The sequence below is a fragment of the Triturus cristatus genome, chromosome 11 (assembly GCF_964204655.1).
Source record: "Triturus cristatus chromosome 11, aTriCri1.1, whole genome shotgun sequence".
NCBI classification, from domain to species: domain Eukaryota; kingdom Metazoa; phylum Chordata; class Amphibia; order Caudata; family Salamandridae; genus Triturus; species Triturus cristatus.
In genome coordinates this window covers 5676321-5703413 of record NC_140594.1, presented here as the reverse complement: position 1 = coordinate 5703413, position 27093 = coordinate 5676321, and the positions used below count along the sequence as shown (strand labels likewise).

The 27093-nt window shown below is 57.1% G+C and overlaps 1 protein-coding gene across 1 annotated transcript in view; it reads right to left on the bottom strand.

Annotated features, from left to right (window-relative positions):
• The window catches only part of TMEM132B (transmembrane protein 132B), a 900530-nt gene extending 892956 nt beyond the window's left edge, over window positions 1-7574 (bottom strand). Inside the window, exon 1 of the mRNA XM_085633641.1 lies at window positions 7248-7574. Coding sequence (XP_085489767.1) covers window positions 7248-7329 — 82 coding nt within the window. The 5' untranslated portion in view covers window positions 7330-7574. The remainder of the gene's footprint in view (window positions 1-7247) is intronic.
• Window positions 7575-27093: the final 19519 nt, after the last annotated feature.

Below are 27093 nucleotides of genomic sequence, written 5' to 3'. Positions count from 1 at the left end.
GCCTTGCGTTTTCAGAATGGAGAGGCGTGGCGTTAGCAATGTTTGCTGGTGCAGCCCTGCGTTTTCAGAATGGAGAGGCGTGGCGTTAGCAATGTTTGCTGGTGCAGCCCTGCGTTTTCAGAAGTGGTGGAGCGCGGCGTTAGCAATGTTTGCTGGTGCAGCCCTGCATTTTCAGAATGGAGAAGCGTGGCGTTAGCAATGTTTGCTGGTGCAGCCTTGCGTTTTCGGAATGGAGAAGCGTGGCGTTAGCAATGTTTGCTGGTGCATCCTTGCGTTTTCAGAATGGAGAAGCGTGGCGTTAGCAATGTTTGCTGGTACAGCCCTGCGTTTTCAGAATGGAGAAGCGTGGCGTTAGCAATGTTTGCTGGTGCAGCCCTGCGTTTTCAGAAGTGGTGGAGCGCGGCGTTAGCAATGTTTGCTGGAGCAGCCCTGCGTTTCAGAATGGAGAAGCGTGGCGTTAGCAATGTTTGCTGGTGCAGCCCTGCGTTTTCAGAATGGAGAAGCGCGGCGTTAGCAATGTTTGCTGGTGCAGCCCTGCGTTTTCAGAATGGAGAAGCGTGGCGTTAGCAATGTTTGCTGGTGCAGCCTTGCGTTTTCGGAATGGAGAAGCGTGGCGTTAGCAATGTTTGCTGGTGCAGACTTGCGTTTTCAGAATGGAGAGGCGTGGCATTAGCAATGTTTGCTGGTGCAGCCCTGCGTTTTCAGAATGGAGAACCGTGACGTTAGCAATGTTTGCTGGTGCAGCCTTGCGTTTTCAGAATGGAGAAGCGTGGCGTTAGCAATGTTTGCTGGTGCAGCCCTGCGTTTTCAGAATGGAGAGGCGTGGCGTTAGCAATGTTTGCTGGTGCAGCCTTGCGTTTTCAGAATGGAGAAGCGTGGCGTTAGCAATGTTTGCTGGTGCAGACTTGCGTTATCAGAATGGAGAAGCGTGGAGTTAGCAATGTTTGCTGGTGCAGCCCTGCGTTTTCAGAATGGAGAGGCGTGGCGTTAGCAATGTTTGCTGGTGCAGCCTTGCGTTTTCAGAATGGAGAAGCGTGGCGTTAGCAATGTTTGCTGGTGCAGCCTTGCGTTTTCAGAATGGAGAAGCGTGGCGTTAGCAATGTTTGCTGGTGCAGCCCTGCGTTTCAGAATGGAGAAGCGTGGCGTTAGCAATGTTTGCTGGTGAAGCCCTGCGTTTTCAGAATGGAGAAGCGTGGCGTTAGCAATGTTTGCTGGTGCAGCCTTGCGTTTTCAGAATGGAGAGGCGTGGCGTTAGCAATGTTTACTGGTGCAGCCGTGCGTTTTCAGAATGGAGAAGCGTGGCGTTAGCAATGTTTGCTGGTGCAGCCCTGCGTTTCAGAATGGAGAAGCGTGGCGTTAGCAATGTTTGCTGGTGCAGCCCTGCGTTTTCAGAATGGAGAAGCGTGGCGTTAGCAATGTTTGCTGGTGCAGCCCTGCGTTTTCAGAATGGAGAAGCGTGGTGTTAGCAATGTTTGCTGGTGCAGCCTTGCGTTTTCAGAATGGAGAGGCGTGGCGTTAGCAATGTTTGCTGGTGCAGCCTTGCGTTTTCAGAATGGAGAAGCGTGGCGTTAGCAATGTTTGCTGGTGCAGCCCTGCGTTTCAGAATGGAGAAGCGTGGCGTTAGCAATGTTTGCTGGTGCAGCCGTGCGTTTTCAGAATGGAGAGGCGTGGCGTTAGCAATGTTTGCTGGTGCAGCCTTGCGTTTTCAGAATGGAGAGGCGTGGCGTTAGCAATGTTTGCTGGTATAGCCCTGCGTTTTCAGAAGTGGCGGAGCGCGGCGTTAGCAATGTTTGCTGGTGCAACCTTGCGTTTTCAGAATGGAGAAGCGTGGCGTTAGCAATGTTTGCTGGTGCAGCCTTGCGTTTTCAGGATGGAGAGGCGTGGCGTTAGCAATGTTTGCTGGTGCAGCCGTGCGTTTTCAGAATGGAGAAGCGTGGCGTTAGCAATGTTTGCTGGCGCAGCCCTGCGTTTTCAGAATGGAGAAGCGTGGTGTTAGCAATGTTTGCTGGTGCAGCCTTGCGTTTTCAGAATGGAGAAGCGCGGCGTTAGCAATGTTTGCTGGTGCAGCCTTGCGTTTTCAGAATGGAGAGGTGTGGCATTAGCAATGTTTGCTGGTGCAGCCCTGCGTTTTCAGAATGGAGAGGCGTGGCGATAGCAATGTTTGCTGGTGCAGCCTTGCGTTTTCAGAATGGAGAAGCGTGGCGTTAGCAATGTTTGCTGGTGCAGCCCTGCGTTTCAGAATGGAGAAGCGTGGCGTTAGCAATGTTTGCTGGTGCAGCCCTGCGTTTTCAGAATGGAGAAGCGTGGCGTTAGCAATGTTTGCTGGTGCAGCCCTGCGTTTTCAGAATGGAGAAGCGTGGTGTTAGCAATGTTTGCTGGTGCAGCCTTGCGTTTTCAGAATCGAGAGGCGTGGCGTTAGCAATGTTTGCTGGTGCAGCCTTGCGTTTTCAGAATGGAGAAGCGTGGCGTTAGCAATGTTTGCTGGTGCAGCCTTGCGTTTTCAGAATGGAGAGGCGTGGCGTTAGCAATGTTTGCTGGTGCAGCCTTGCGTTTTCAGGATGGAGAAGTGTGGCGTTAGCAATGGTTGCTGGTGCAGCCTTGCGTTTTCAGAATGGAGAAGCGTGGCGTTAGCAATGTTTGCTGGTGCAGCCTTGCGTTTTCAGAATGGAGAAGCGTGGCGTTAGCAATGTTTGCCGGTGCAGCCTTGCGTTTTCAGAATGGAGAGGCGTGGCGTTAGCAATGTTTGCTGGTGCAGCCGTGCGTTTTCAGAATGGAGAGGCGTGGCGTTAGCAATGTTTGCTGGTGCAGCCCTGCGTTTTCAGAAGTGGCGGAGCGCGGCGTTAGCAATGTTTGCTGGTGCAGCCTTGCGTTTTCAGAATGGAGAAGCGTGGCGTTAGCAATGTTTGCTGGTGCAGCCTTGCGTTTTCAGAATGAAGAGGTGTGGCGTTAGCAATGTTTGCTGGGGCAGCCCCGCGTTTTCAGAATGGAGAAGCGTGGCGTTAGCAATGTTTGCTGGTGCAGCCTTGCGTTTTCAGAATGGAGAAGCGTGGCGTTAGCAATGTTTGCTGGTGCAGCCTTGCGTTTTCAGAATGGAGAAGCGTGGCGTTAGCAATGTTTGCTGGTGCAGCCTTGCGTTTTCAGAATGGAGAGGCGTGGCGTTAGCAATGTTTGCTGGTGCAGCCGTGCGTTTTCAGAATGGAGAGGCGTGGCGTTAGCAATGTTTGCTGGTGCAGCCTTGCGTTTTCGGAATGGAGAAGCGTGGCGCTAGCAATGTTTGCTGGTGCAGCCCTGAGTTTTCAGAAGTGGCGGAGCGTGGCGTTAGCAAAGTTTGCTGGTGCAGCCTTGCGTTTTCAGAATGGAGAAGCGTGGCGTTAGCAATGTTTGCTGGTGCAGCCCTCCTTTTCAGAATGGAGAAGCGTGGCGTTAGCAATGTTTGCTGGTGCAGCCCTGCGTTTTCAGAATGGAGAAGCGTGGCGTTAGCAATGTTTGCTGGCGCAGCCTTGCGTTTTCAGAATGGAGAAGCGTGGCGTTAGCAATGTTTGCTGGTGCAGCCCTCCTTTTCAGAATGGAGAAGCGTGGCGTTAGCAATGTTTGCTGGTGCAGCCCTGCGTTTTCAGAAGTGGCGGAGCGTGGCATTAGCAATATTTGCTGGTGCAGCCCTGCGTTTTCAGAATGGAGAGGCGTGGCGTTAGCAATGTTTGCTGGTGCAGCCCTGCATTTTCAGACTGGAGAGGCGTGCCGTTAGCAATGTTTGCTGGTGCAGCCTTGCGTTTTCAGAATGGAGAGGCGTGGCGTTAGCAGTGTTTGCTGGTGCAGCCCTGCGTTTTCAGAAGTGGTGGAGCGCGGCGTTAGCAATGTTTGCTGGTGCTGATTGTGGGGGTCTCTGCTGCACGCACTGACGGCTGTGGGGGTCTCTGCTGCACACAGTGAAGGTTGTGGGGGTCTCTGCTGCACGCAGTGACGGTTGTGGGGGTCTCTGCTGCAGGTGTTGGGGGTCTGGGAATCTCTGCTGCATGCAGGGACAGTTGTGGGGGCCCTGACGCTCACAGTGATGGTTGTGGGGGTCTCTGCTACGCCCAGTGAATGTTATGGGGGTCTCTGCTGCACGCACTGATGGTTGTGGGGGTCTCTGCTGCACGCACTGACGGTTGTGGAGGTCTCTGCTGCACGCACTGACGGTTGTGGGGGTTTCTGCTGCCTGCACTGACGGTTGTAGGGGTCTCTGCTGCACACAGTGACGGTTGTGGGGGTCTCTGCTGCAAGTGGTGGGGCTCTGTGAATCTCCTCTGCATGCAGTGATGCTTGTGGGGGTCTCTGTTGCACACAGTGACGGTTGTGGGGGTCTCTGCTGCAGGTGTTGGGGGTCTGGGAATCTCTGCTGCATGCAGTGACGGTTGTGGGGGCCCTGACGCTCACAGTGATGGTTGTGGGGGTCTCTGCTGCGCACAGTGAATGTTATGGGGGCCTCTGCTGCACGCACTGATGGTTGTGGGGGTCTCTGCTGCAAGTGGTGGGGCTCTCTGAATCTCCTCTGCATGCAGTGATGCTTGTGGGAGACTCTGTTGCACACAGTGACGGTTGTGGGGGTCTCTGTTGCACACAGTGACGGTTGTGGGGGTCTCTGCTGCACACAGTGACGGTTGTGGGGGTCTGTTGCACACAGTGACGGTTGTGGGGGTTTTTGCTGCACACAGTGATGGTTATGGGGGTTTCTGCTGCACACAGTGACGGTTGTGGTGGGGTCTCTGCTGCACATAGTGACAGAGTTGGGGGTTTCTGCTGCAGGTGGTGGGGGTCTGGGAATCTCTACTGCACACGGTGAGGGTTGTGGGGGTCTCTGCTGCACACAGTGACGGTTGTGGGGGTCTTTGCTGCACACAGTGATGGTTATAGGGGTTTCTGCTGCACATAGTGACGGTTGTGGTGGGGTCTCTGCTGCACATAGTGACAGAGTTGGGGGTTTCTGCTGCAGGTGGTGGGGGTCTGGGAATCTCTACTGCACACGGTGAGGGTTGTGGGGGTCTCTGCTGCACACAGTGACGGTTGTGGGGGTCTTTGCTGCACACAGTGATGGTTATAGGGGTTTCTGCTGCACTCAGTGACGGTTGTGGTGGGGTCTCTGCTGCACATAGTGACAGAGTTGGGGGTTTCTGCTGCAGGTGGTGGGGGTCTGGGAATCTCTACTGCACACGGTGAGGGTTGTGGGGGTCTCTGCTGCAATGGAGCAGACAGAGCCTGGAGCAAGGAACAGAGAGAGTCTGACGATGGCAAAGCAGAACAGGCAGAAAGCGGGCACAGCCCTGGCAGGGAGCAGGCAGGGAGCAGGGCAGGGAGAAAAGGCAGAACCGAAAGCAGACAGAGTCCTGGAAGGGAGTAGGCAGACCTCAGGGCAGGGAAACGTCCAGCCTGGGGCAGGCAGATCTTGGAGTAGAAAGCAGGTAGGAGTCTAGAGCAGGGACAGGATGGGCAGGCAGAACTTAGAGGAGAGGGCAGGTAGGAATCCAAGCTGGGACAGGATGGGGCAGGAAGATCTTGGGGCAGGATGGCAGAGCTCAGGGAGGCAAAGCTCGGGCAGGTAATCATCAGATAGTCGCCTGTATACGTCGGTGCAGGAAGCGGTAGCAACATGGGGCATGCAAACCTTGGGGCAGGGATTAGACAGCCTAGACAGGCAAAGAGGGTAGAAAACCCTGGAAGCAGGAACAGGGCAGTCACTGGGGCGAGAAGAGCTTCGGGCTGAAAACACGGGTAGAGGATAGGGAGAGCCCAGGGCAGGTAGATGCAGGGGAGGGAGGGGGGCTTAACTTGTAGCGGGGCAGAGGAAGACGACGGGGATAGGCAGGGTACAGGGAGGTAGGGCGCAGATGGACGGGGGTAGGGCGTAGGGAGACGGTAGGGGGCAGGTGTATGGCGGGGGCAGGGAGAAGGTACGAGGTGAGACGCTGGGAGGCTCTGGGGTAGGTAGGGGCAGGTGGACAGTGGGGGCTGAAGGGTGCAGGGAGAAGACATGAGGTTAGACGCAGATAAACAGTAAGGTAGGTAGGCCCCGGAGGGCGGCTGGGGTAGGGCATAGGGACACGGGAAGGAGCAGGTGAATGACAGGGGCTGTATGGGGCAGGTAGAAGGCATGAAGTAAGGCACTGAGAGGCAGTGGGGTAGTTAGGGGGCAGGTGGACGGCGGGGGCTGTAGGGGGCAGGTGGACGGCGGGGGCTGTAGGGGGGAGGTGGACGGCAGGGGCTGTAGGGGGCACGTGGACGGTGGGGGCTGTAGGGGGAAGGTGGACGGCGGAGGGGCTTTAGGACGCAGGTAGATGGCGGGTGAAGGCGCGGGGAGGCAGAAGGGGGCAGGGGGCAGGCAGAAAACATGTTGGGCAGTCACAGATAGTGCAGGGAACAAGAAGGGGCTGTGGGGAAAGAGAAGCCACGGAAGGGGGCGACAGCCACCCTCCCCCCGCTAAGAAGCAGGCAGTGGCGTGGGCAGGAAAGAGGGAGACAATGAGGCAGAAGCAGTCAGGTGTTGGGGAAGAGAAGAGGTGCAGACTGGGGCAATGAGCAGGCAGATACCGGGACAGAGAGCAAATGCCTCTTAGGGCAGAGAGCACATATACATTGGGGCAGAGAGCTCAGTCGTTGGGACAGTGAGTACACAAACTCTGGGCAGTGAGCAGACATACTCTGGGGCAAAGAGAAGATATAATCTGGGGCAGAGAGAAGACATAATCTGGGGCAGAGAGAATACATACTCTGGGGCAGTGAGAAGACACAATCTGGGCAGTGAGCAGACATACTCTGGGGCAAAGAGAAGATATAATCTGGGGCAGAGAGAAAACATACTCTGGGGCAGTGAGAAGACATACTCTGGGGAAGTGAGAAGACATAATCTGGGGCAGAGAGAAGACATACTCTGGGGCAGTGGGAAGACATACTCTGGGGCAGTGAGAAGACATACTCTGGGGCAGTGGGAAGACATACTCTGGGGCAGTGAGAAGACATACTCTGGGGCAGAGAGCGCTCATGCATTGGGGCAGAGAGTTTAGCCGCTGGGGCAGTGAGTAGACATACTCTGGGGCAGTGAGCGCACTGGCATTAGAACAGACAGACGGGGCTATGCAGCCAGCCTGTGACCCCCCTCCCCCCACAACGCCCCCATCCCTCCCCCCCCCCCCCCAGACAACCCCCACCCCTAGTCAGAGGGTCCACAGGTTCGCAGGCGGACGTCAGATAAATAGCAATAAAGCGCCTCTTACCTGAACACACCAGAGCGGCCAGCAGGAGGCGCAGCGCCGGGCAGGGGGGCGTCCTCCGCTCTGTCCCAATCCTACAGGCCATGCTGGGGTCCCCGGGGGCCCGGACCCCCGCAGCGTCATTCACACTTGTGCAGGTAAAAGTTGTAGGGGAGCCCTCCCGGAGCCGACAGGTGCCCCCGGGGGGTGCAGCAGGAGGTGCGGGGGGGTCCTCATTGCCCGAGTCCGCATCTGGTCCGGGGAGGGCAATCCTGGGGGCCGCTACCCTAGGCCGGACATGGATGGGGCCCTCAGCTCAGCCCTCACCATCCGAGCCTGAGGGGTGAGACCCCGACCACTCACTCTGTAGCCACCCCCAGTCCTGGGCCTATCGGGAGGGTCTCAGAGCCCCCGCGGGTCCTGCTTCCTTTTCTGTAGAGTAGGGCTGGTTCTCCTCCTGCAGAGGAAGGCTGCCCCGGTCCTGCACCTGTAGAGAGGGTCTCAGATCCCCCTGTCCTGCTCCTGTAGAGAGGGTCTCGGAGCCCCCTGACCTGCTCCTGTAGAGAGGGTCTCAGATCCCCCTGTCCTGCTCCTGTAGAGAGGGTCTCCGAGCCCCCGGTCCGACACCTGTAGAGAGGGTCTCAGATCCCCCTGTCCTGCTTCTGTAGAGGTCTCAGAGCCCCCGGTCCTGCTCCTATAGAGACCTGTAGAGGTGGGTCTCAGAGCCCCTGGCCCTGCAGCTGTAGAGAGCAGGTCCTGCACCTGTAAAGAGGGTCTCCGAGCCCCGGGCACTCCTCCTGTAGAGAGGGGTCTACGAGCCCCCGGTCCTGGTTCTGTAGAGGTGGGTCTCAGAGCTCCCGCTGCTGCACCTGTATTAAGGGTCTCAGATCTCCCGGTCCTGCACTGGTAGAGAGGGTCTCAAAGCCCCCGGTCTTACTCCTGTAGAAGTAGGTCTCAGAGCCCCAGGTCCCGCTCCTGTAGAGAGTGTCTCCGAGCCCCCGGTCCTGCACCTGTAAAGAGGGTCTCAGAGCCCCGGTCCTCCTTCTGTAGATGAAGGTCTCAGAACCCCCGGTCCTGCACCTGTAGAGAGGGTCTCAGAGCCCCCGGTCCTGCACCTGTAAACGGAGTCTCAGAGCCTCCGTCCTCCTCCTGTAGAGGAGAGTCTCCGAGCCCCCGGTCCTGCACCTGTAGAGAGGGTCTCCGAGCCCTCCGTCCTGCACCTGTAAAGAGGGTCTCAGAGCCCCCCTCCCCCTCCTGTAGAGAGGGTCTCAGAGCCCCCGGTCCTGCACCTGTAAACAGAGTCTCAGAGCCCCCGTCCTCCTCCTGTAGAGAGGGTCTCAGAGCCACCGGCCCTGCACCTGTAGAGAGGGTCTCAGAGCCCCGGTCCTCCTCCTGTAGAGAGGGTCTCAGAGCCCCCGGTCCTCCTCCTGTAGAGAGGATTTCAGAGCACCCGGTCCTGCACCTGTAGAGAGGGTCTCAGAGCCCCAAGTCCTGCACCTGTAGAGAGGGTCTCAGAGCCACCGGTCCTGCACCTGTAGAGAGGGTCTCAGAGCCCCGATCCTCCTCCTGTAGAGAGGGTCTCAGAGCCCCGATCCTCCTCCTGTAGAGAGGGTCTCAGAGCCCCCGGTCCTGCACCTGTAAAGAGGGTCTCAGAGCCCCCGTCCTGCACCTGTAGAGAGGGTCTCAGAGCCCCCGGTCCTGCACCTGTAAAGAGGCTCTGAGAGGCCTCAGCCTTGCTCCTGCATCCGCCGAGGGGTCGTCTCAGGGGAAGGGTTCTGTAGCTCCTCGCGGTTCTCCACACTCCCGTTACTTCGAAGCGCTGATCTCCTCCTCTCTGCTTCCTCCTCCGTCCCATCCTGGACTGAAGGCCGGCAGTGAGTATCCCCGCACCCCGCGCGTCAAAGAGCGAGACGGCTGATCCTGGGCGTGGCGTCACTGCCACCCAGCGGCCAGAGGTGGAAATGCAGCATGTGAACACTGCCCTGCTCAGCCTTTCGGTGCCTGAGGATCCGCATCTCAGCCAAGCCCTGTGTGGCTCCCTAGGCGCTAAGCACATGGGATGTTGGCTCACTAAGCCCTCAGTACAGGGAGGCTGGGTCACCAGGCGCTAAGTACATAGAGGGTGATTCACCAGGCGCTAAGCACAGGAAGTCTGGGTCACCAGGCGCTGAGCACAGTTGGGGCTGAGTCACCAGGCGCTAAACACAGGGGGTCTGGGTCACCAGGCGCTAAGCACAGGGAGGCTGGGTCACCAGGCGCTAAGCACAGGGGAGGCTGGGTCACCGGGCGCTAAGTACATGGAGGTTGGGGAACAAGGGAGGCTGGGTCACCAGGCGCTAAGCACAGGGGGGGGCTGGGTCATCAGGTGCTAAGCACAGAGGAGGCTGGGTCACCAGTCGCTAAGCACAGGGGAGGCTGGGTCACCGGGCGCTAAGTACATGGAGGTTGGGGAACAAGGGAGGCTGGGTCACCAGGCGCTAAGCACAGGGGGGGGCTGGGTTATCAGGTGCTAAGTACAGGGAGGTTGGGTCACCAGGCGCTCAGCACAGTTGGGGCTGGGTCACCAGGCGATAAGTACAGGGGAAGCAGTGTCACCAGGCACTAAGCACATGGAGTTTGGATCACCAAGCGCTGAGCACATGGGAGGCTGGATCACCAGGAGCTATGCACTGTGAATCTTGGTCACCAGGCGCTAAGCACAGTGGAGGCTGGGTCACCAGGCTCTAAGCACAAGGGGGCTGTGTCACCAGGCGCTAAGCACAGGGGAGGCTGGGTCACTAGGCGCTAAGCACAGGGAGGCTGGGTCACCAAGCACTAAGCACAGGGAGGCTGGGTCACCAGGCGCGAAGCACAGGGGAGGCTGGGTGACCAGGCGCTAAGCACAGTGGAGGCTGGGTCACCACACGTGAAGCACAGGGAAGGCTGGGTCGCCAGGCATGAAGCACAGGGGAGGCTGGGTCACTAGGCGCTAAGCACAGGGAGGCTGGGTCACCAAGCACTAAGCACAGGGAGGCTGGGTCACCAGGTGCTAAGCTCAGTGGAGGTTGGGTCACCAGGCGCTAAGCACAGTGGAGGCTGTGTCACCAGGGGCTAAGATTACTGGAGGTTGGGTCACCAGGCGATAAGCATAGTGGAGACTGTGTCACCAGGCGCTAAGCTCAGTGAAGGTTGGATCACCAGGTGCTCAGCGCAGTGGAGGCTGGGTCACCAGGCGCTAAGCACAGGGGAGGATGGGTCACCAGGCGCTAAACACAAAGAGGTTGGGTCAACAGGCGCTACGCACAGAGGAGGCTGTGTCACCAGGCGCTAAGCACAGTGGAGGCTTTGTCACCAGGCGCTAAGCACAGTGAAGGATGTGTCACCAGGCGCTAAGCACAGTGGAGGCTGTGTCACCAGGCGAGAAGCACAGGGGAGGCTGGGTCACCAGGTGCTAATCAGAGGAAGGCTGGGTCACCAGGCGCTTTGCACTGGGGAGGCTGGGTCACCAGGCACTAAGCACAAGGAGGCTGGGTCACCAGGCGCTAAGCACAGGGGAGGATGGGACACCAGACGCTAAGCACTTGGGAGGATGGGACACCAGACGCTAAGCACAGGGGAGGCTTTGTCACCAGGCGCTAAGCACAGTGAAGGATGTGTCACCAGGCGCCAAGCACAGTGGAGGCTGTGTCACCAGGCGAGAAGCACAGGGGAGGCTGGGTCACCAGGTGCTAATCAGAGGAAGGCTGGGTCACCAGGCGCTTTGCACTGGGGAGGCTGGGTCACCAGGCACTAAGCACAAGGAGGCTGGGTCACCAGGCGCTAAGCACAGGGGAGGATGGGACACCAGACGCTAAGCACAGGGGAGGATGGGACACCAGACGCTAAGCACAGGGGAGGCTGGGTCACCGGGCGCTTAGCACAGGGAGGTTGGGTCACCAAGCGCTTAGCACAGGGAGGCTGGGTCTCCAGGCGATAGGCACAGGGAGGTTGTTTCAGCAGGTGCTAAACACAGGGCGTGGGGTCACCAGCCACTAAACCCGGTGGGGGGGGGGGGGGGGGGGGGGAGCTGGGTCAATAGGCGCTAAGCACAGGGGAGGCTGGGTCAACAGGCACTAAGCAAAGGAAGGCTGGGTCACCAGGCGCTAAGGACAGGGAGGCTGGGTCACCAGGCGCTAAGCACAGGAAGGCTGGGTCACCAGGCGCTAAGCACAGGAAGGCTGGGTCACCAGCCACTAAGCCCGGGGGGGGGGGGGTGGGCTGGGTCACTAGGAGCTAAGCTCGGGGGGGGGGCTGCGTTACCAGGCACGAAGCACAGGGGGGGACTGGGTCACCGGGCACAAAGCACTTGGAAGCTGGGTCAGCAGGTGCTAATCACAGGAAGACACAGGCAGGTTTGGTAGCAGACCCTGCCATCCGTGCCATACCATAAGTGTTTGGAGTTTGTGTCATCAATATCATCATTCTTATAGCGCACTAGAGACCAAAACGGACACCTAGGCGCTGTGGAGGTCATGAGCCCGTTTGTTGGTAAAGCGACGCCTCTAGTCCCTCCTAAAAGGAGGGCGCTGAGGCGTAAACCTGTGGGGGGAGAGGTCCATAGTGCTGGCAATGTCTGGGGTGGGGCGGGGGGAGGGGCTGGCTCTCCCTGCCGCCTTTCCTTCTGCTCTGAGGTGGGATCAGACGCCACCTCTCAGGTGACCTCAGCAACCCAGGAGATGGTGTAAAATGATGCGGTGCTTCAGATAATCCGCTGCGCTGCCCTCTAGGGCCCTGTGGGTTCATATAAGACCTTTACATTGAATTTGAGCCGCTACTGGCAGCCAATGCGTTTCCTGCAGCTTTGGAGAAACCCCCTTTGTGGCATGCGGAGGGCCGCCCTTGCCGCATAATTCTGCATCACCCGATGCTGATTTGTTAGATTTCACGGTCCTGCCAGGCTGGGGCTTCCATCATCCAATTCACGGCTCTACCTCAACGAGGTCTGTGGTCCTCTGGTAAACAGGGGGACTTTCAGAGAAGCACAGGGTGCTGGGTGGAGGATTGAGCACCCACCGCCACCTGACCACCCACGGCAAGGTGCGCCACCTGACCACCCACTGCAAGATGCAACACCTGACCACCCACTGCAAGGTGCACCACCCAGCCACCCACTGCATGGTGTAACACCTGACCACCCACTGCAAGGTGCGCCACCTGACCGCCCACTGCAAGGTGTGCCACCTGACCACCCACTGCAAGGTGCACCCCCTGACCATTGACCACTCACTGCAAGGTGCACCACCTGACCACCCACTGCAAGGTGCACCACCTGACCACCCACTGCAAGGTGCATTACCCGACCACCCACTGCAAGGTGCAACACCTGACCACCCACTGCATGGTGTGCCACCTGACCACTGACCAACCACTGCAAGGTGCATCACCTGACCACCCACTGCATGATGTGCCACCTGACCACTGACCACCCACTGCAAGGTGCATTACCCGACCACCCACTGCAAGGTGCATCACCTGACCACCCACTGCATGGTGTGCCACCTGACCACTGACCACTGCAAGGTGCATTACCCGACCACCCACTGCAAGGTGCATCACCTGACCACCCACTGCATGGTGTGCCACCTGACCACTGACCACCCACTGCAAGGTGCTTTACCCGACCACCCAATGCAAGGTGCGCCACCTGACCACCCACTGCAAGGTGCAACAACTGACCACCCACTGCAAGGTGCACAACCTGACCACTGACCAACCACTGCAAGGTGCAATACCCGACCACCCACTGCAAGGTGCGCCACCCGACCACCCATGCCACCTGACCTCCCACTGCAAGGTGCGCCACCTGATCACCCACTACAAAGTGCTCCACCTGACCACCCACTGCAAGGTGCACCACCTGACCACCCACTGCAAGGTGCACCACCTGACCACCCACTGCAAGGTGCGCCACCTGACCATTGACCACCCACTGCAAGGTGCACCACCCGACCACCCACTTCAAGGTGCGCCACCTGACCAACCACTGCAAGGTGTGCCACCTGACCACCCACTGCAAGGTGCAACACCCGACCACTGACCACCCACTGCAAGGTGCACCACCTGACCACCCACTGCAAGGTGTGCCACCTGACCACCCACTGCAAGGTGCACCCCCTGACCATTGACCACCCACTGCAAGGTGCACCACCTGACCGCCCACTGTTAACTTTTCATCCCAGGTGGCTCCCAAGGTCTGACTTTACCTGGATCTCGACTTCACCAACAAAAAACAATGGGACAGATTTAGCAATATCTCATGCAACGCAGCACGGCTCCTCACTGCGCTGTGTGAAAGGGAGTGACAGTACAGCGCTATATGTAACTTTATATGGCGCATTTCTGTCAACCTTGCTTCATGGTACAAAGGTACCTGCTTCACAGGCTGGATTGGTTTTGAGCAGGATGCAGAACATGTAGAAAGAGGAAAACATGAGGAGAAATAAAGATATTCTCCCTGTCACACCTTCCCTGGGAAGGCGTTTCTTTATAGTGTGTTCCCAGGTCAACCACTCATAGAAAATCAGGGAATGCAACAAAATCCATGGGTGGATGTGTAGGAGCACCCACGCATTTGGAAGCATTTCCAGATTTACCATTACTGGTAGACCTGGAAATGCGTCAGAATGCTACGGAAGGCGTAACGAGGAGGAATATCTCTATTTCTCCTCAGTTTTCCCCTTTCTATGTGGGCTGCAGAGGAAAGAAAAATGTAAAATTGTTTTTGTGCAGGAATATTTTCCTTCCTGTACGAAACCAATCCTGCTCTCAACGCAGGCCCCCTTGAACCATGATGCAAGGGTGCCTGCGTTGGCACATGGCAGTCGTTTGTGCGCCAGCACAGGGGAGAAAGCAGGACTGCGCTGTATCTTGATAGGTATGGCACAGTCCTCCCCCTCCTTTTCACTCAGTTTAGAAACTTGTCTTGCTGCGTTGCGTTGCGTGAAACAGTGATGAACATGGACCATAATTTATTTGTCATCTGTAATTCTGGAAACCAAAGGCAGGTCGTCGAACCGCATTGTGCACTTGAGGGAGGAGTCGAAGAGGTCCAAGGGACGGGAGGAGATGGAGAGGCGGTTGAGTAGATAGAGGGAGCGCGCTGTCAGGTTACTTATAGTAGGGGTCACAGGAATTATGCGGCAAAGGAAGTGCAAAGTATCTCCACTCTGTTATTCTGAGTTTTGACTTAGAACTAGTTCGCGGTTTGGGGTTTTATTGTGTGTCCACACTAGTGACCCCTTTTCACCAAGAGGCTATCGCACAGTAATAATGAGGGTGTCTCGCTCGGACAGACTGCAAGACTCAAGACATCAGGGCCCAGACTTATTAAGGCTTTGTGTCGACCTTGCACCCTGCTGGGGATACAGGATGGCACAAAACCTAGACTGAGATTTTCCAAGCCACGCGCGGCATCTTGCGCGACCCTGCGTGGCTCGGTAAATATGGAGTATCGCAGACAGCGCATATCGCTGCCGGGGGTTACTCTAAGTGGTGGGGGCATTACATGGGTGGAGTGTGGGTGTTCCTACACATCCATCCATGGATTATGAACCACTCCCATGTTTACCAACATTGGTAGACCGGGGAATGTGTCAGCACTCTATGCCTCCCCAGCAGAGGTGAAACGAGGAGAAATATCTGTATTTCTCCTCATTGTTTCCTCTTTCTGAGCGTGCTACAGTCTGCAGCACACTCAGAAAGAGCAAAATGCCTCCATGGATTATTTATGTGCAGGAAGGTGTCTGTTCCTGCACAAAACAGTCCTGCTTGAAACGCAGGCACCCTTGCTCAATGGCACACCGGTGCCTGTGTCGGCGCTAGGCAGCGGATTGTGTGCCAGCTCAGGGGGAGGGTAGAAATGCGCCCTTTCTTGATAGATATGGCGCCCTCCTGCCCTTTCATGCAGTGCAGCGCAGCGCAGCGCAGCAAGGTGTCATGCTGCATTGCGGGCATTTTTTAAAATCTGGCCCCAGGTATTCAAAAGAGAAGCAAGCTTTGAGTAGGATTGTTCTTCACTCCGAGTGCTCTGAAATTACTTTACATTATTAATGGGAAAACAAATGTTATGAGGACAATGGAATCGTTGTTTTAACCCTGTTTGAATTGTAGTTACACACAAGGATGCGTTCCAACCTGGAGACCAGAGCTCTCCGCAGTCCATGAGATGGGGACATTAATACCACCTGGCAGCAGTTTAATCTCACTAACACCAGTTTAATCCCGGGCGCCGCAGTCAAGAGTTCCAAGGTGCTCAGCTACCTGTTCGCAGGTGTGTCTGTGAAATCCTAGATTATTGACTGGGTGCACAGCAACGTCTGCACCCCCCACACAGCTAGTGTTTCTGGACTCCGTCTGGCAAATGCAGTTTCAATGTGAACATCTGGACTTATCCTAAAAAATCATTAAAAGGAAAAATAGATTCAATGAATAAAACAAGGCCAAAACTACAAAAGCTGAGTAAGGGATGAGGAGGCAGGATTTTTAAAAGAAACTGTCAAAAAGTCCTCGCAGGGAACAATGGGAGGGGACAGTGTAGAAGTCAATGTTAAAGTATGGGCCAGAGTTACTAAATTCTCACTAAATGCAGCGCAGCAGCCAAAATTGCTGCGCAGTGCTGCGTGCGTGCGTGAGGAGAGAGACGGACAGCGCCATATCTACAGAGATAGAGCGCTCTCCTCCCCTCCCCCTAGTGCTGGTGCAGAATTTTGCTGCTGTGCGCCACACTTCGGGGCATATTATCAACAGATGGCGATGAATATCGCAAAGCGCGCATAGCGCGTTTCCATTTATCGCCGGCTATCGCTGGATGTTATAGCCCTGTTTGCGCGTTATTAACAACACTATTCTCCGTGGCAATAATTAATCCAGCGATAGCGGCGAAATGCGGGTATATCCAGCGTTAACACTGCAGCGATAGGGAACTCCTTGTTGATGGGCCGTGGTGAACGTAGCCTGGCAATCCACCTCCCTTTATACATATAGCTAGGTCAGAAATTTAGCAGACGTTAGCTTCCGGCGATAACTGCGGTTAGCGCAGCTTTTAATGTTGCTATGGGTGTCCTGGGCCGGCTTGTTAATACTGCAAAGTACAGTTAGCGATCCTTTTTCATGTTGTTTTGTAAAGGAACGCCTACTTTGCATCTCATTAGCAATGCAAGGCGAGGCGTGGGGAAAACAGCTGCTAACATGCGCTAATGCATGTTAGCGCCGCCTTGTTAATAGGGCGATAATATTATCTCCGCTTTTTTGGCTTTTAAAGCCAAAACAGCAGAGATATGGCCCTTGAGAATATGCCCTAAACACTTCTGGGCCAAAGTGCAGTGGAGCGAGATGAGTCTAGTACAGGTTTTGCCCTGAAAGTGTACCTTTCCAGTCCAAAATACTATGCCTAGACGACTTTTAAAACTGTTCTACTTTGTATGTGAGCTGTACAGTGCAGCACACGCCGGTAAAAGAGGAGAAACGAAAATATTTCTCCTTTTAATGCCTGCTTTCAAATTACGTTAATTTTTGATGCTAAACCTTGTCTCAGATTTTTGTAGATAGGGTTTTACGTCAGAAGGCATTGGTGATTGCATGGGAACGCCCATGTAACGCCGCTGTTGGACAGGCCACACAGGGGGCTTGCTCCCTCCCCGCACGACAGGGCCCAAGCTCCGGCCCACCAGGCATACCCCCGCGACAAGCACCTGTACCCCGTCTCCCGACGGACCTCCTGCCCTCGGACCACTACTCATCACGGGGTCCAGCCCCACCGGCTTCCCCGGCCGGGTCAAGCCTCCATCTTGGGCCCTGCACCACGCGGCCGCGTGGCCTCACCCCGACCCCAACCCCGGGCCTGGCCGGCCCCGACATCCCGGCACCACCATCCACCCAGGAGGTGAGCGGACCACTTGGCAGGTCAATGGGAGGACGAGGTGTCAAAGGCTCTCCCCCGCCAGGTGCCGATCGCCTCCAGCTCCCCCAGGCACTGGCTCCACCCCCTGCTGGGTGTCTGGACACCTTCATCCCGGACCCTCCGACCTCCAAGTGCGAGGGTCCGGACATCAAAGGGCACCAGCCCTATAACTGGGGCAGCTCCGGAGCAGGAAGGCAGTTGTATCCTGGAGTCGAGAGACACCGAGTGAACTCAGCCTTGACGGTCTACTGGCGCTGCCGTAGCCCGCTCTTGTGACCCATCGTTCTGCCTGCTGGCGCTGCCGCGGCCTTCTGCAATCTCCATCCTCACCGGGACCTGCTGGCGCTGCCGCGGACCGTACATCGACCATCTTCCTGGGACCTGCTGGCGCTGCCGCGGCCCGTTGTACCAACCATCTTCACCGGGACCTGCTGGCGCTGCCGCGGACCGTACATCGACCATCTTCCGGGGACCTGCTGGCGCTGCCGCAGCCCGTTGTACCAACCATCTTCACCGGGACCTGCTGGCGCTGCCGCGGACCGTACATCGACCATCTTCCTGGGACCTGCTGGCGCTGCCGCGGCCCGTTGTAACGACCATCATCACCGGGACCTGCTGGCGCTACCGCGGCCCGTACCACCTAACCACCAAGCTCGAGGATTGTGAGCTCATCATCTCATCCGAACTACCTGACTGGTAAACAGACTGTCCCGCTACCCCCTTTCCTACCTTGCGAGACTCGAATCGAGGGGACCCCTGAGTCCAGACCTCCTTGTACCTTTCAACCGTACCTTAAGAAGTGCTTATAAAGAACACTGAACCTTATCCGTGTGTGGTATCTGTCTGTGGGGGGGAAGTTACTTGTCTGTACGATCGCTGGAGACGGTTCTCCCCGGAGACCTCTCCTCCTGACCCCGGCCGACCCTCCCGGTCCGTCTACCTTTTCTAACATTGGTGGCCAGCGGCGCGATCCGAATCAACGCGTAATCGTACAGAGAGTAGCTCACCCCACGACAAAAACACGATGTCGACCAAAGATAGCAGCTCCACCGAGAAATTCCAAATGGAGAAATTAGAAGAATACAACCACCGCGAACTAAGACAATTTTGCATAGAACTTGGCATTGCTACCACCGGCCTAAGTACCAAGGATGATCTAAAGCACGCCCTTGAGTCATGGACAGAAACTGGGGTCGCAGGACCCTCCGACCAAAGCAGCGTCACACCAGACCAAAACAGCATCACACCAGAGGGGAACGCCACGGCTCCCGAGGAGCGGGGAACGGGCCTCTCACAAGGGGAGATCCGAGAAAGAGACAGAATCAGATTACACGAGTTGGAGATGGCACGACTCAAGATGGATGGGGAACTCAAGTTAGCTGAACAGAAACTCAACCTCGAGCACATGCGGCTCCGAGATGAACGAGAAGAGAAGCAGAGACAGAGAGAGCTGGAGGAGAAAAAAATAACGCTCGAGCACGAGCGCCGACTAGCGGAGATAGAACTGCGAAAACAGAATAAGGAACTGGGGGTGCCTGAGCGACCACACACCCCGGGGCCAATTGAGAAAAAAGTCCATATCCCCAAGGATGTTGTCCGCGAGTATGTCCGAGAAGACGACATACAGCAATGGTTTAAAGCCTATGAGATCGCCATGACCTCCCACCGGATCGACCGGAGTGATTGGGGAGCCGGACTTTGGGGGAGGTTTATCAACGAGGGTCGCGATGCCCTACTGCAGCTCCCAGATCACCAAATGTCGTCCTACGACCACATGAAGGCTGCCCTCCTCACCCGCTACGGCCTCACACCCGAGATGTACCGCCAGAGGTTCAGAGATTGCACCCGGATCCCAGGTACAACTTGGGTAGAATACGTGAACTATTTCAGCCGTGCCTTCGAGGGTTGGATCAAGGGGAGTCAGGTCACCACCTACGAACAACTCTTCAACCTTATGGTATGGGAGCACCTGTCAAACAACTGTTTCGTCGAGCTCAGGCAGCACCTCCTCGACAGTAAGCTGACTGACCCCCGGCAGCTCGCCGCCGAAGCTGACCGATGGGAAAGCACCCGAGTGGGCCGGAAGGGGCCACACGACCAGAACAGAAGCAGCCAAGGCCAGCACCGTCCTCGGGGAGGAGGAGGGGGCCAGGGTCGAGGGAGAGACGCCTTGCCAGCAACACCCGTGGCCAGCACCCCGCCTCCGGCCGGCCGGGGCAACCCCCCGTTGCGGCCCGGGTTCCGAGCCAACGTCACGTGCCACCGGTGCCAGCGACTAGGCCACTACGCCAATGACCCGAGCTGCCCGCTAAACCAAACACCCAAGCCCCGCCAGGTAGCGGCCGCCGCCCTGGGGGAAGAGCGATTATCGGAGGAACCCGAAGAGTATGAGCCGGCCCAGCAAGGGTGGGAACCGGCCGCCATGGTCCTGGCGTGCTTAGGGGGAAGAGACATGGTCCCGCGGGCTCCCCTACCCGCCAACACCAGAAAATACAGTCAGTGGGTGACCATTAATGGACAGAGGGCCGAGGCCCTGCGTGACACCGGCGCCAGTGTGACGGCCGTCCGCTGTCACCTGGTGAAGCCCGAGCAGATCCTGCCGAACATTCTCTGCCCCGTCCGCTCGGCAGATAACTCTGAGAGTATGTGTAAAATGGCCTGCGTCCCATTCGAATGGGGAGGGGTCTCCGGCCTGCTGAAAGTAACGGTCCGGGACGATGCCCCCGTGGACTGCCTCCTGGGGAATGACCTCGAGAGTTCCCCGTGGGCCACCGTCGAGAGGAGAGAGCACCTGGGGATGCTGGGCCTCCCGGACTGGGCCTGCATAACCACCCGGTCCATGGCCGCCCGTGCCGCCCCCCGATCAGAAGAACCCGAATGGCCAGCACCTCCGCCCCCGGTCGCCCCAGTAGAGGGCAACTGCGAGGCCGGCCTCCCGGACCCGACGACCGAAGAGGACGCGCAACCCCAGGACCTTCCGGATCTGGCTCAGTGGCGTCAAGAAGGGGGGCCCACCCAAGAACAGTTCCGCCAGGAACAAAAGACCTGTCCCTCCCTCGAGGGACTCCGCCAACAAGCCAGCGCCCAAAACGCAGGGGACGCCACCGGAACTCACTGGGTCTACTGGGATAACGACCTGCTCTACAGCGAGCAAAGAATCGCCGAGCTGGGGGCCGGTCGAGTTCTGGTGGTACCTCTCCGCTTCAGAGACTTTCTGCTCAACTTAGCCCACGATGTCCCCCTGGCTGGACACCTGGGCCAGGACAAAACGTACAGTCGCCTAGTGACCCACTTTTTCTGGCCAAAAATGAGGAATGACGTCCTGAACCACTGCCGATCTTGCCCCACATGCCAAGCCAGCGGGAAGAGTGGTCGGAAGCTGAAAGCCCCTCTGCAACCCTTCCCGGTGGTCACCACCCCGTTCCAGAGGGTGGGGATAGACATTGTGGGGCCTCTGGACCCCCGCACGGCACAAGGACACAGGTTCATCTTAGTGCTAGTGGACCATGCCACCCGCTACCCCGAGGCGGTGCCCCTACGGACCGTGACAGCTCCGGTGGTTGGCCGGGCCCTAATGGGGATCTTCTCCCGGGTAGGCTTCCCCCGAGAAGTCGTCAGCGACCGAGGAACAAATTTCATATCCAAATACATGAAGTCCCTCTGGCAACAATGCGGGGTCACCTACAGATTCACGACCCCCTATCACCCCCAAGGGAACGGACTAGTGGAGCGGTTTAACCGCACTCTCAAGGGGATGATTGGGGGATTGGAAGAGCCCCTCCGTCGCCAGTGGGATGTACTACTCCCGTGCCTCCTCTTCGCCTACCGGGAAGTTCCCCAGAAGTCCCTCGGTTTTAGCCCTTTCGAACTCCTGTACGGGCACCCTGTGCGAGGGCCCCTCAGCCTAGTCAAGGAAGGTTGGGAGATGGCCCCCCTAACAACCCCTCCAGACGTCTTCAAATACATCCTGGCCCTACGAAACCAGACCCGGCACTTCAGGGAGATGGCCAAGGCGAACCTCGAGGCCAGCCAGGAGGACATGAAGAGGTGGTATGATCACAATGCCTCCTCCGTTGAATTTGAGCCTGGTCAGCAGGTATGGGTGATGTCCCCCACCGAACCATGTGCCTTGCAAGATAAGTGGACGGGGCCCTTCAAAGTGGTCGAGCGCAAAAGCCCCGTCACTTACCTCATCGACATGGGGACCTCCCGGAACCCCCTTCGGGTCCTCCACACCAACCGACTCAAACCACACTTTGTGCGCTCAGAACTCAGCCTCCTGATGGCTACGGACAGTGGGGCAGAGGAAGACCCCGAACCCCTCCCGGATCTTCTGAAGACTCAGGAGAATGACGGCTCCGTGGACGGGGTCCGGCTCTCTGACGCCCTCACTTCGGAGCAACGCCAGGACTGCCGGAACCTCCTGCTGCAGTTCGCTGCCCTGTTCTCCCTCACCCCCGGGGTCACCCCTTGGTGTTTGCACGACGTAGACACCGGGGACAGTCCCCCTGTCCGACACCGGGCCTACCGCGTACCAGATCGGGTACGGGCCTGCATACAAGAGGAAGTGGCCAAGATGCTCACGGTCGGGGTCATCGAGCCCTCGGACAGTCCCTGGGCCAGTCCGGTTGTATTGGTTCCCAAAGCCGCTGCCCCCGGCACCACACCTGAACTGAGATTCTGCGTCGACTACCGGGGCTTGAACGCTGTCACCCGGACCGACGCTCATCCCATCCCCCGAGCAGACGAGCTGATCGACCGGCTGGGGGCCGCCCGCTACCTTAGTATCTTCGACCTAACAGCGGGCTACTGGCAGATCGGCCTCACACCCAGGGCTCAGGAACGGTCAGCCTTCTCTACCCCCGATGGCCACTATCAATTCAAGGTCATGCCCTTTGGCATGAAGAATGCCCCCGCCACGTTTCAACGCCTTGTGAACCAGGTCTTGGCGGGGCTCGAAGAGTTCAGCGCTGCCTACCTGGACGATATCGCTGTATACAGCCGCCACTGGTCCGACCACCTCCGTCACCTCCAAGAGGTCCTACAAGCCCTCCAGCGGGCCGGCCTCACCATTAAGGCCGACAAGTGCCAAATTGGCCAAGGGTCTGTGACCTACCTTGGGCACCAAGTGGGGAGCGGGCTGGTGGCCCCCCTACAACTTAAGATTGCGGCCATCCAGTCCTGGCAGCCTCCCGTCACCCAGACCGAGGTCCGAGCCTTCTTGGGGCTCACCGGCTACTACCGGCGGTTCGTGAAGGACTACGGCAGCATCGTGGGGCCCTTCACGGGTCTCACGTCCAAGAACCAACCGAAGCGGATTAACTGGACTCCTGATTGTCAAGCGGCCTTCGAGAAGCTGAAGGCCGCCCTGTGCACCGCCCCTGTGCTCCAGGCCCCCGATTACAGTCGGGAATTTGTGGTGCAGACCGACGCCTCCGACCACGGCATCGGGGCCGTCCTCTCTCAGTTGAACCCCGAAGGTCATGACCAGCCGGTGGCCTTCATCAGTCGACGTCTCCTGGCCCGAGAACAGCGTTGGAGCACCATCGAGAGGGAGGCATTTGCAGTAGTGTGGGCCCTCAAAAAGCTCCGACCCTATCTCTTCGGTACCCACTTCCGGGTACAAACCGACCATCGACCCCTGCAATGGCTGATGCAGATGCGGGGGGAGAACCCAAAACTCTTGCGATGGTCCATTTCCCTGCAGGGAATGGACTTCACCGTGGAGCACCGACCAGGCCAAGACCACGCCAACGCGGATGGCCTGTCCCGCTTTTTCCGCCTCGACGAAGAGAGTCCCCAAGGAGATGGGTGACTCTCCCCGCCTTCAGCTGGGGGGGACGCATGTTGGACAGGCCACACAGGGGGCTTGCTCCCTCCCCGCACGACAGGGCCCAAGCTCCGGCCCACCAGGCATACCCCCGCGACAAGCACCTGTACCCCGTCTCCCGACGGACCTCCTGCCCTCGGACCACTACTCATCACGGGGTCCAGCCCCACCGGCTTCCCCGGCCGGGTCAAGCCTCCATCTTGGGCCCTGCACCACGCGGCCGCGTGGCCTCACCCCGACCCCAACCCCGGGCCTGGCCGGCCCCGACATCCCGGCACCACCATCCACCCAGGAGGTGAGCGGACCACTTGGCAGGTCAATGGGAGGACGAGGTGTCAAAGGCTCTCCCCCGCCAGGTGCCGATCGCCTCCAGCTCCCCCAGGCACTGGCTCCACCCCCTGCTGGGTGTCTGGATACCTTCATCCCGGACCCTCCGACCTCCAAGTGCGAGGGTCCGGACATCAAAGGGCACCAGCCCTATAACTGGGGCAGCTCCGGAGCAGGAAGGCAGTTGTATCCTGGAGTCGAGAGACACCGAGTGAACTCAGCCTTGACGGTCTACTGGCGCTGCCGTAGCCCGCTCTTGTGACCCATCGTTCTGCCTGCTGGCGCTGCCGCGGCCTTCTGCAATCTCCATCCTCACCGGGACCTGCTGGCGCTGCCGCGGACCGTACATCGACCATCTTCCTGGGACCTGCTGGCGCCGCCGCGGCCCGTTGTACCAACCATCTTCACCGGGACCTGCTGGCGCTGCCGCGGACCGTACATCGACCATCTTCCGGGGACCTGCTGGCGCTGCCGCGGCCCGTTGTACCAACCATCTTCACCGGGACCTGCTGGCGCTGCCGCGGACCGTACATCGACCATCTTCCTGGGACCTGCTGGCGCTGCCGCGGCCCGTTGTAACGACCATCATCACCGGGACCTGCTGGCGCTACCGCGGCCCGTACCACCTAACCACCAAGCTCGAGGATTGTGAGCTCATCATCTCATCCGAACTACCTGACTGGTAAACAGACTGTCTCGCTACCCCCTTTCCTACCTTGCGAGACTCGAATCGAGGGGACCCCTGAGTCCAGACCTCCTTGTACCTTTCAACCGTACCTTAAGAAGTGCTTATAAAGAACACTGAACCTTATCCGTGTGTGGTATCTGTCTGTGGGGGGGAAGTTACTTGTCTGTACGATCGCTGGAGACGGTTCTCCCCGGAGACCTCTCCTCCTGACCCCGGCCGACCCTCCCGGTCCGTCTACCTTTTCTAACAGCCGCCGTGATGCTAAGCAGGGCCAGACTGGCCGTAGCAGGCACCGGGCAATCCCCCGGTGGGCTGACCAGGTGAGGGGGCCGGTTTTGGGCCCCTGGGGGCTGTTGTTGTTACAGGCCATAGCTGCAAACTCGTCCCTGTAACAAAATCAGCTGAAAACCGGCCCTGGCAAAGGGCTCGGCGGCACCCCAACCCCCCGCGGGTGCAGGGGAAGCCGGCCGAGCACTTTGCCAGGGTCGGTTTTGGTTCCCAGTCCGGCCCTAATGCTAAGTAAGGCAAAGCAGCATTTCGCTCCACTTTGCGTTACTTTTAGGCCATTTCCAGCAGAAAACAAATTTTACGACGGAAAATAACTACCCCAAAAAACATTTTGTTCTGGTTTACGCTATTTATGTGATGTGAACACAGCACAAAATGATGGTAAATCCGGCCCTAATTGCAATATCAAATTGTCAGACCTGACGCAACTCCTGCACTAAAAATAAGAAAGCGTCATCATCAAACCACAGGGTCTCACACAGGCCGGTAGATCAGTGTCTGGGTCAGTTACATTACAGACTCAAACACTCCAGAAGAAAACAAATGACTGTACACCACTCTAGGGCCACAGCAAATGGTCCAGTCCCACCTTTTCATGCATCTGACAATGGGGCATATTTACAAGCTGGCGATAAAAAATTATCGCCGCTTTTGCGGCTGTTTTCGGCCGAAAAGCGGCGATAATTTTATCGCCTAATTAGCAAGGCCACGCTGAAGCGTGAAACCTTGCTTTAGCGTCGGGATTCCTAACGCCCAGCTTTGCATCTCTAATGAGATGCAAAGTGGGCGTTCCTGACCTGACATGACAGGAGAAATGTCGCTAAGCGACATTTCTCCTATCATCAAGCCCCACGCTATGAAGCATAGCGTCAGGAAAAGTAGCATTAACTCCTATTATCGCTACTTTCCTTACGCCTGCTTCAGGACTGACTTAGCCATGATATCCTATGGAAGGTGGATATCATGGCTAAGTTTGTGAGTCCCTATCAACAAGGTAACGCCACACTACGTGAGATTATCGCTGGGCTTCCAGCGATAATCTCACGTTAGGCAGTTAGCGCTAGGATTTTTATTGCTTTTGAGATAAGCTTTGCTAATAGCACGCTATCTCAGCGATAAAAATCCACGCTAGCCGGCGATTATTATCCTCACGCTAAGAGCGCTGAGCGATAATTATCGCCGGGTGTTGCTGATATGCCCCCTAGCCATGATATCCTATGGAAGGTGGATATCATGGCTAAATTTGTGAGTCCCGATCAGCAAGCTAACGCCACACTACGTGAGATCATCGCTGGGTTTCCAGCGATAATCTCATGTTAGGCAGTTAGCGTGAGGATTTTTATCGCTGAGGAGATAAGCGTTGCTAATAGCACGCTATCTCAGCGATAAAAATCCACGTTACCCGGCGATAATTATCCTCACGCTAAGAGCGCTGAGCGATAATTATCGCCGGTTGTTGCTGATATGCCCCCTAGCCATGATATCCTATGGAAGGTGGATATCATGGCTAAGTTTGTGAGTCCCGATCAGCAAGCTAACGCCACACTACGTGAGATCATCGCTGGGTTTCCAGCGATAATCTCATGTTAGGCAGTTAGCGTGAGGATTTTTATCGCTGAGGAGATAAGCGTTGCTAATAGCACGCTATCTCAGCGATAAAAATCCACGTTACCCGGCGATAATTATCCTCACGCTAAGAGCGCTGAGCAATAATTATCGCCGGTTGTTGCTGATATGCCCCCAAGTCTGGGCCCTCCAGAGCTCCCAGACTGCACGGGGCAGGACTTAGGATGCCAGACCCCAGCGAGCAGTGGGGTACAGTCTCGGAAGCTGACCTCCAGCAGGCCTGCAGCCCTGGTCCCAGTACCTGCTGGTTCTTTTGTAAGGAGGCCCTTCTTGACCGTTGTGTCCCCGGCCTCGCAGGCGCCCAGAAGCCCCTGACCCCCGAGAGGCACCCCCAAGCCTGGGCACAAGGGAAGGCTCGTTGCCCCTCAGTCTCACCCCGAGCAGACGCAGACAGCGGGTTCTGCCTCTGAAGTTCTCCTCCAAGCTCAGTTATGTTACGAAACCCCTGGGGTGGGGGGTGGGGGCATTTCCTATTGTAGTCAATTTTTAGCGAATGACGAAAAGGCATATTGTGTCTTTCTCTCTCTCCTTCCCCCTCCTCGCGACCCCATGTCAAGCTATCACAGAATTTTCAGTTGAGGTGTATGTAGATTATTAAGTTAATGTATTATTTCCAGTAAACGTGATATTGATCAAATAGGAAATATGACACGACCACATTGTATGTATTTCATCTGATAGTTTATATGACAGTGTAAAGGTCATAATTCATAAAAATAATAAGAAAATAGACATCAACATATCCTTAGACCCCCCTCCCCCTCCCCCCCCTCCACTCAGGACATCCCCTGTTTGAGGCCCTCCTTTAACAGACCCAGAGCTCAGCCCTTTCAGCTCTCCCAGCGCTGGTCTATCACAATGGAAACCACCCTTCACACCAGCACGAGGCCACTGAGGCTGGTTCGAGCCCAGTGCACCCCCGTGTGCAGCGGAAGACAACCTGGCTATAGAAGACAACCTGGCTGTAGGGAGAGTACCTGGCTATGGACGGCAACCTGGCTATAGAAGACAGCCTGGCTGTAGGAAGAGAACCTGGCCATAGTAAGACAACCTGGCTGTAGGGAGAGAACCTGGCTATAGAATAAAACCTGGCTATAGAAGACAACCTGGCTGTAGGAAGAGAACCTGGCCATAGAAGAAAACCTGGCTATAGAAGACAACCTGGCTCTAGGAAGACAACCTGGCTATAGGGAGA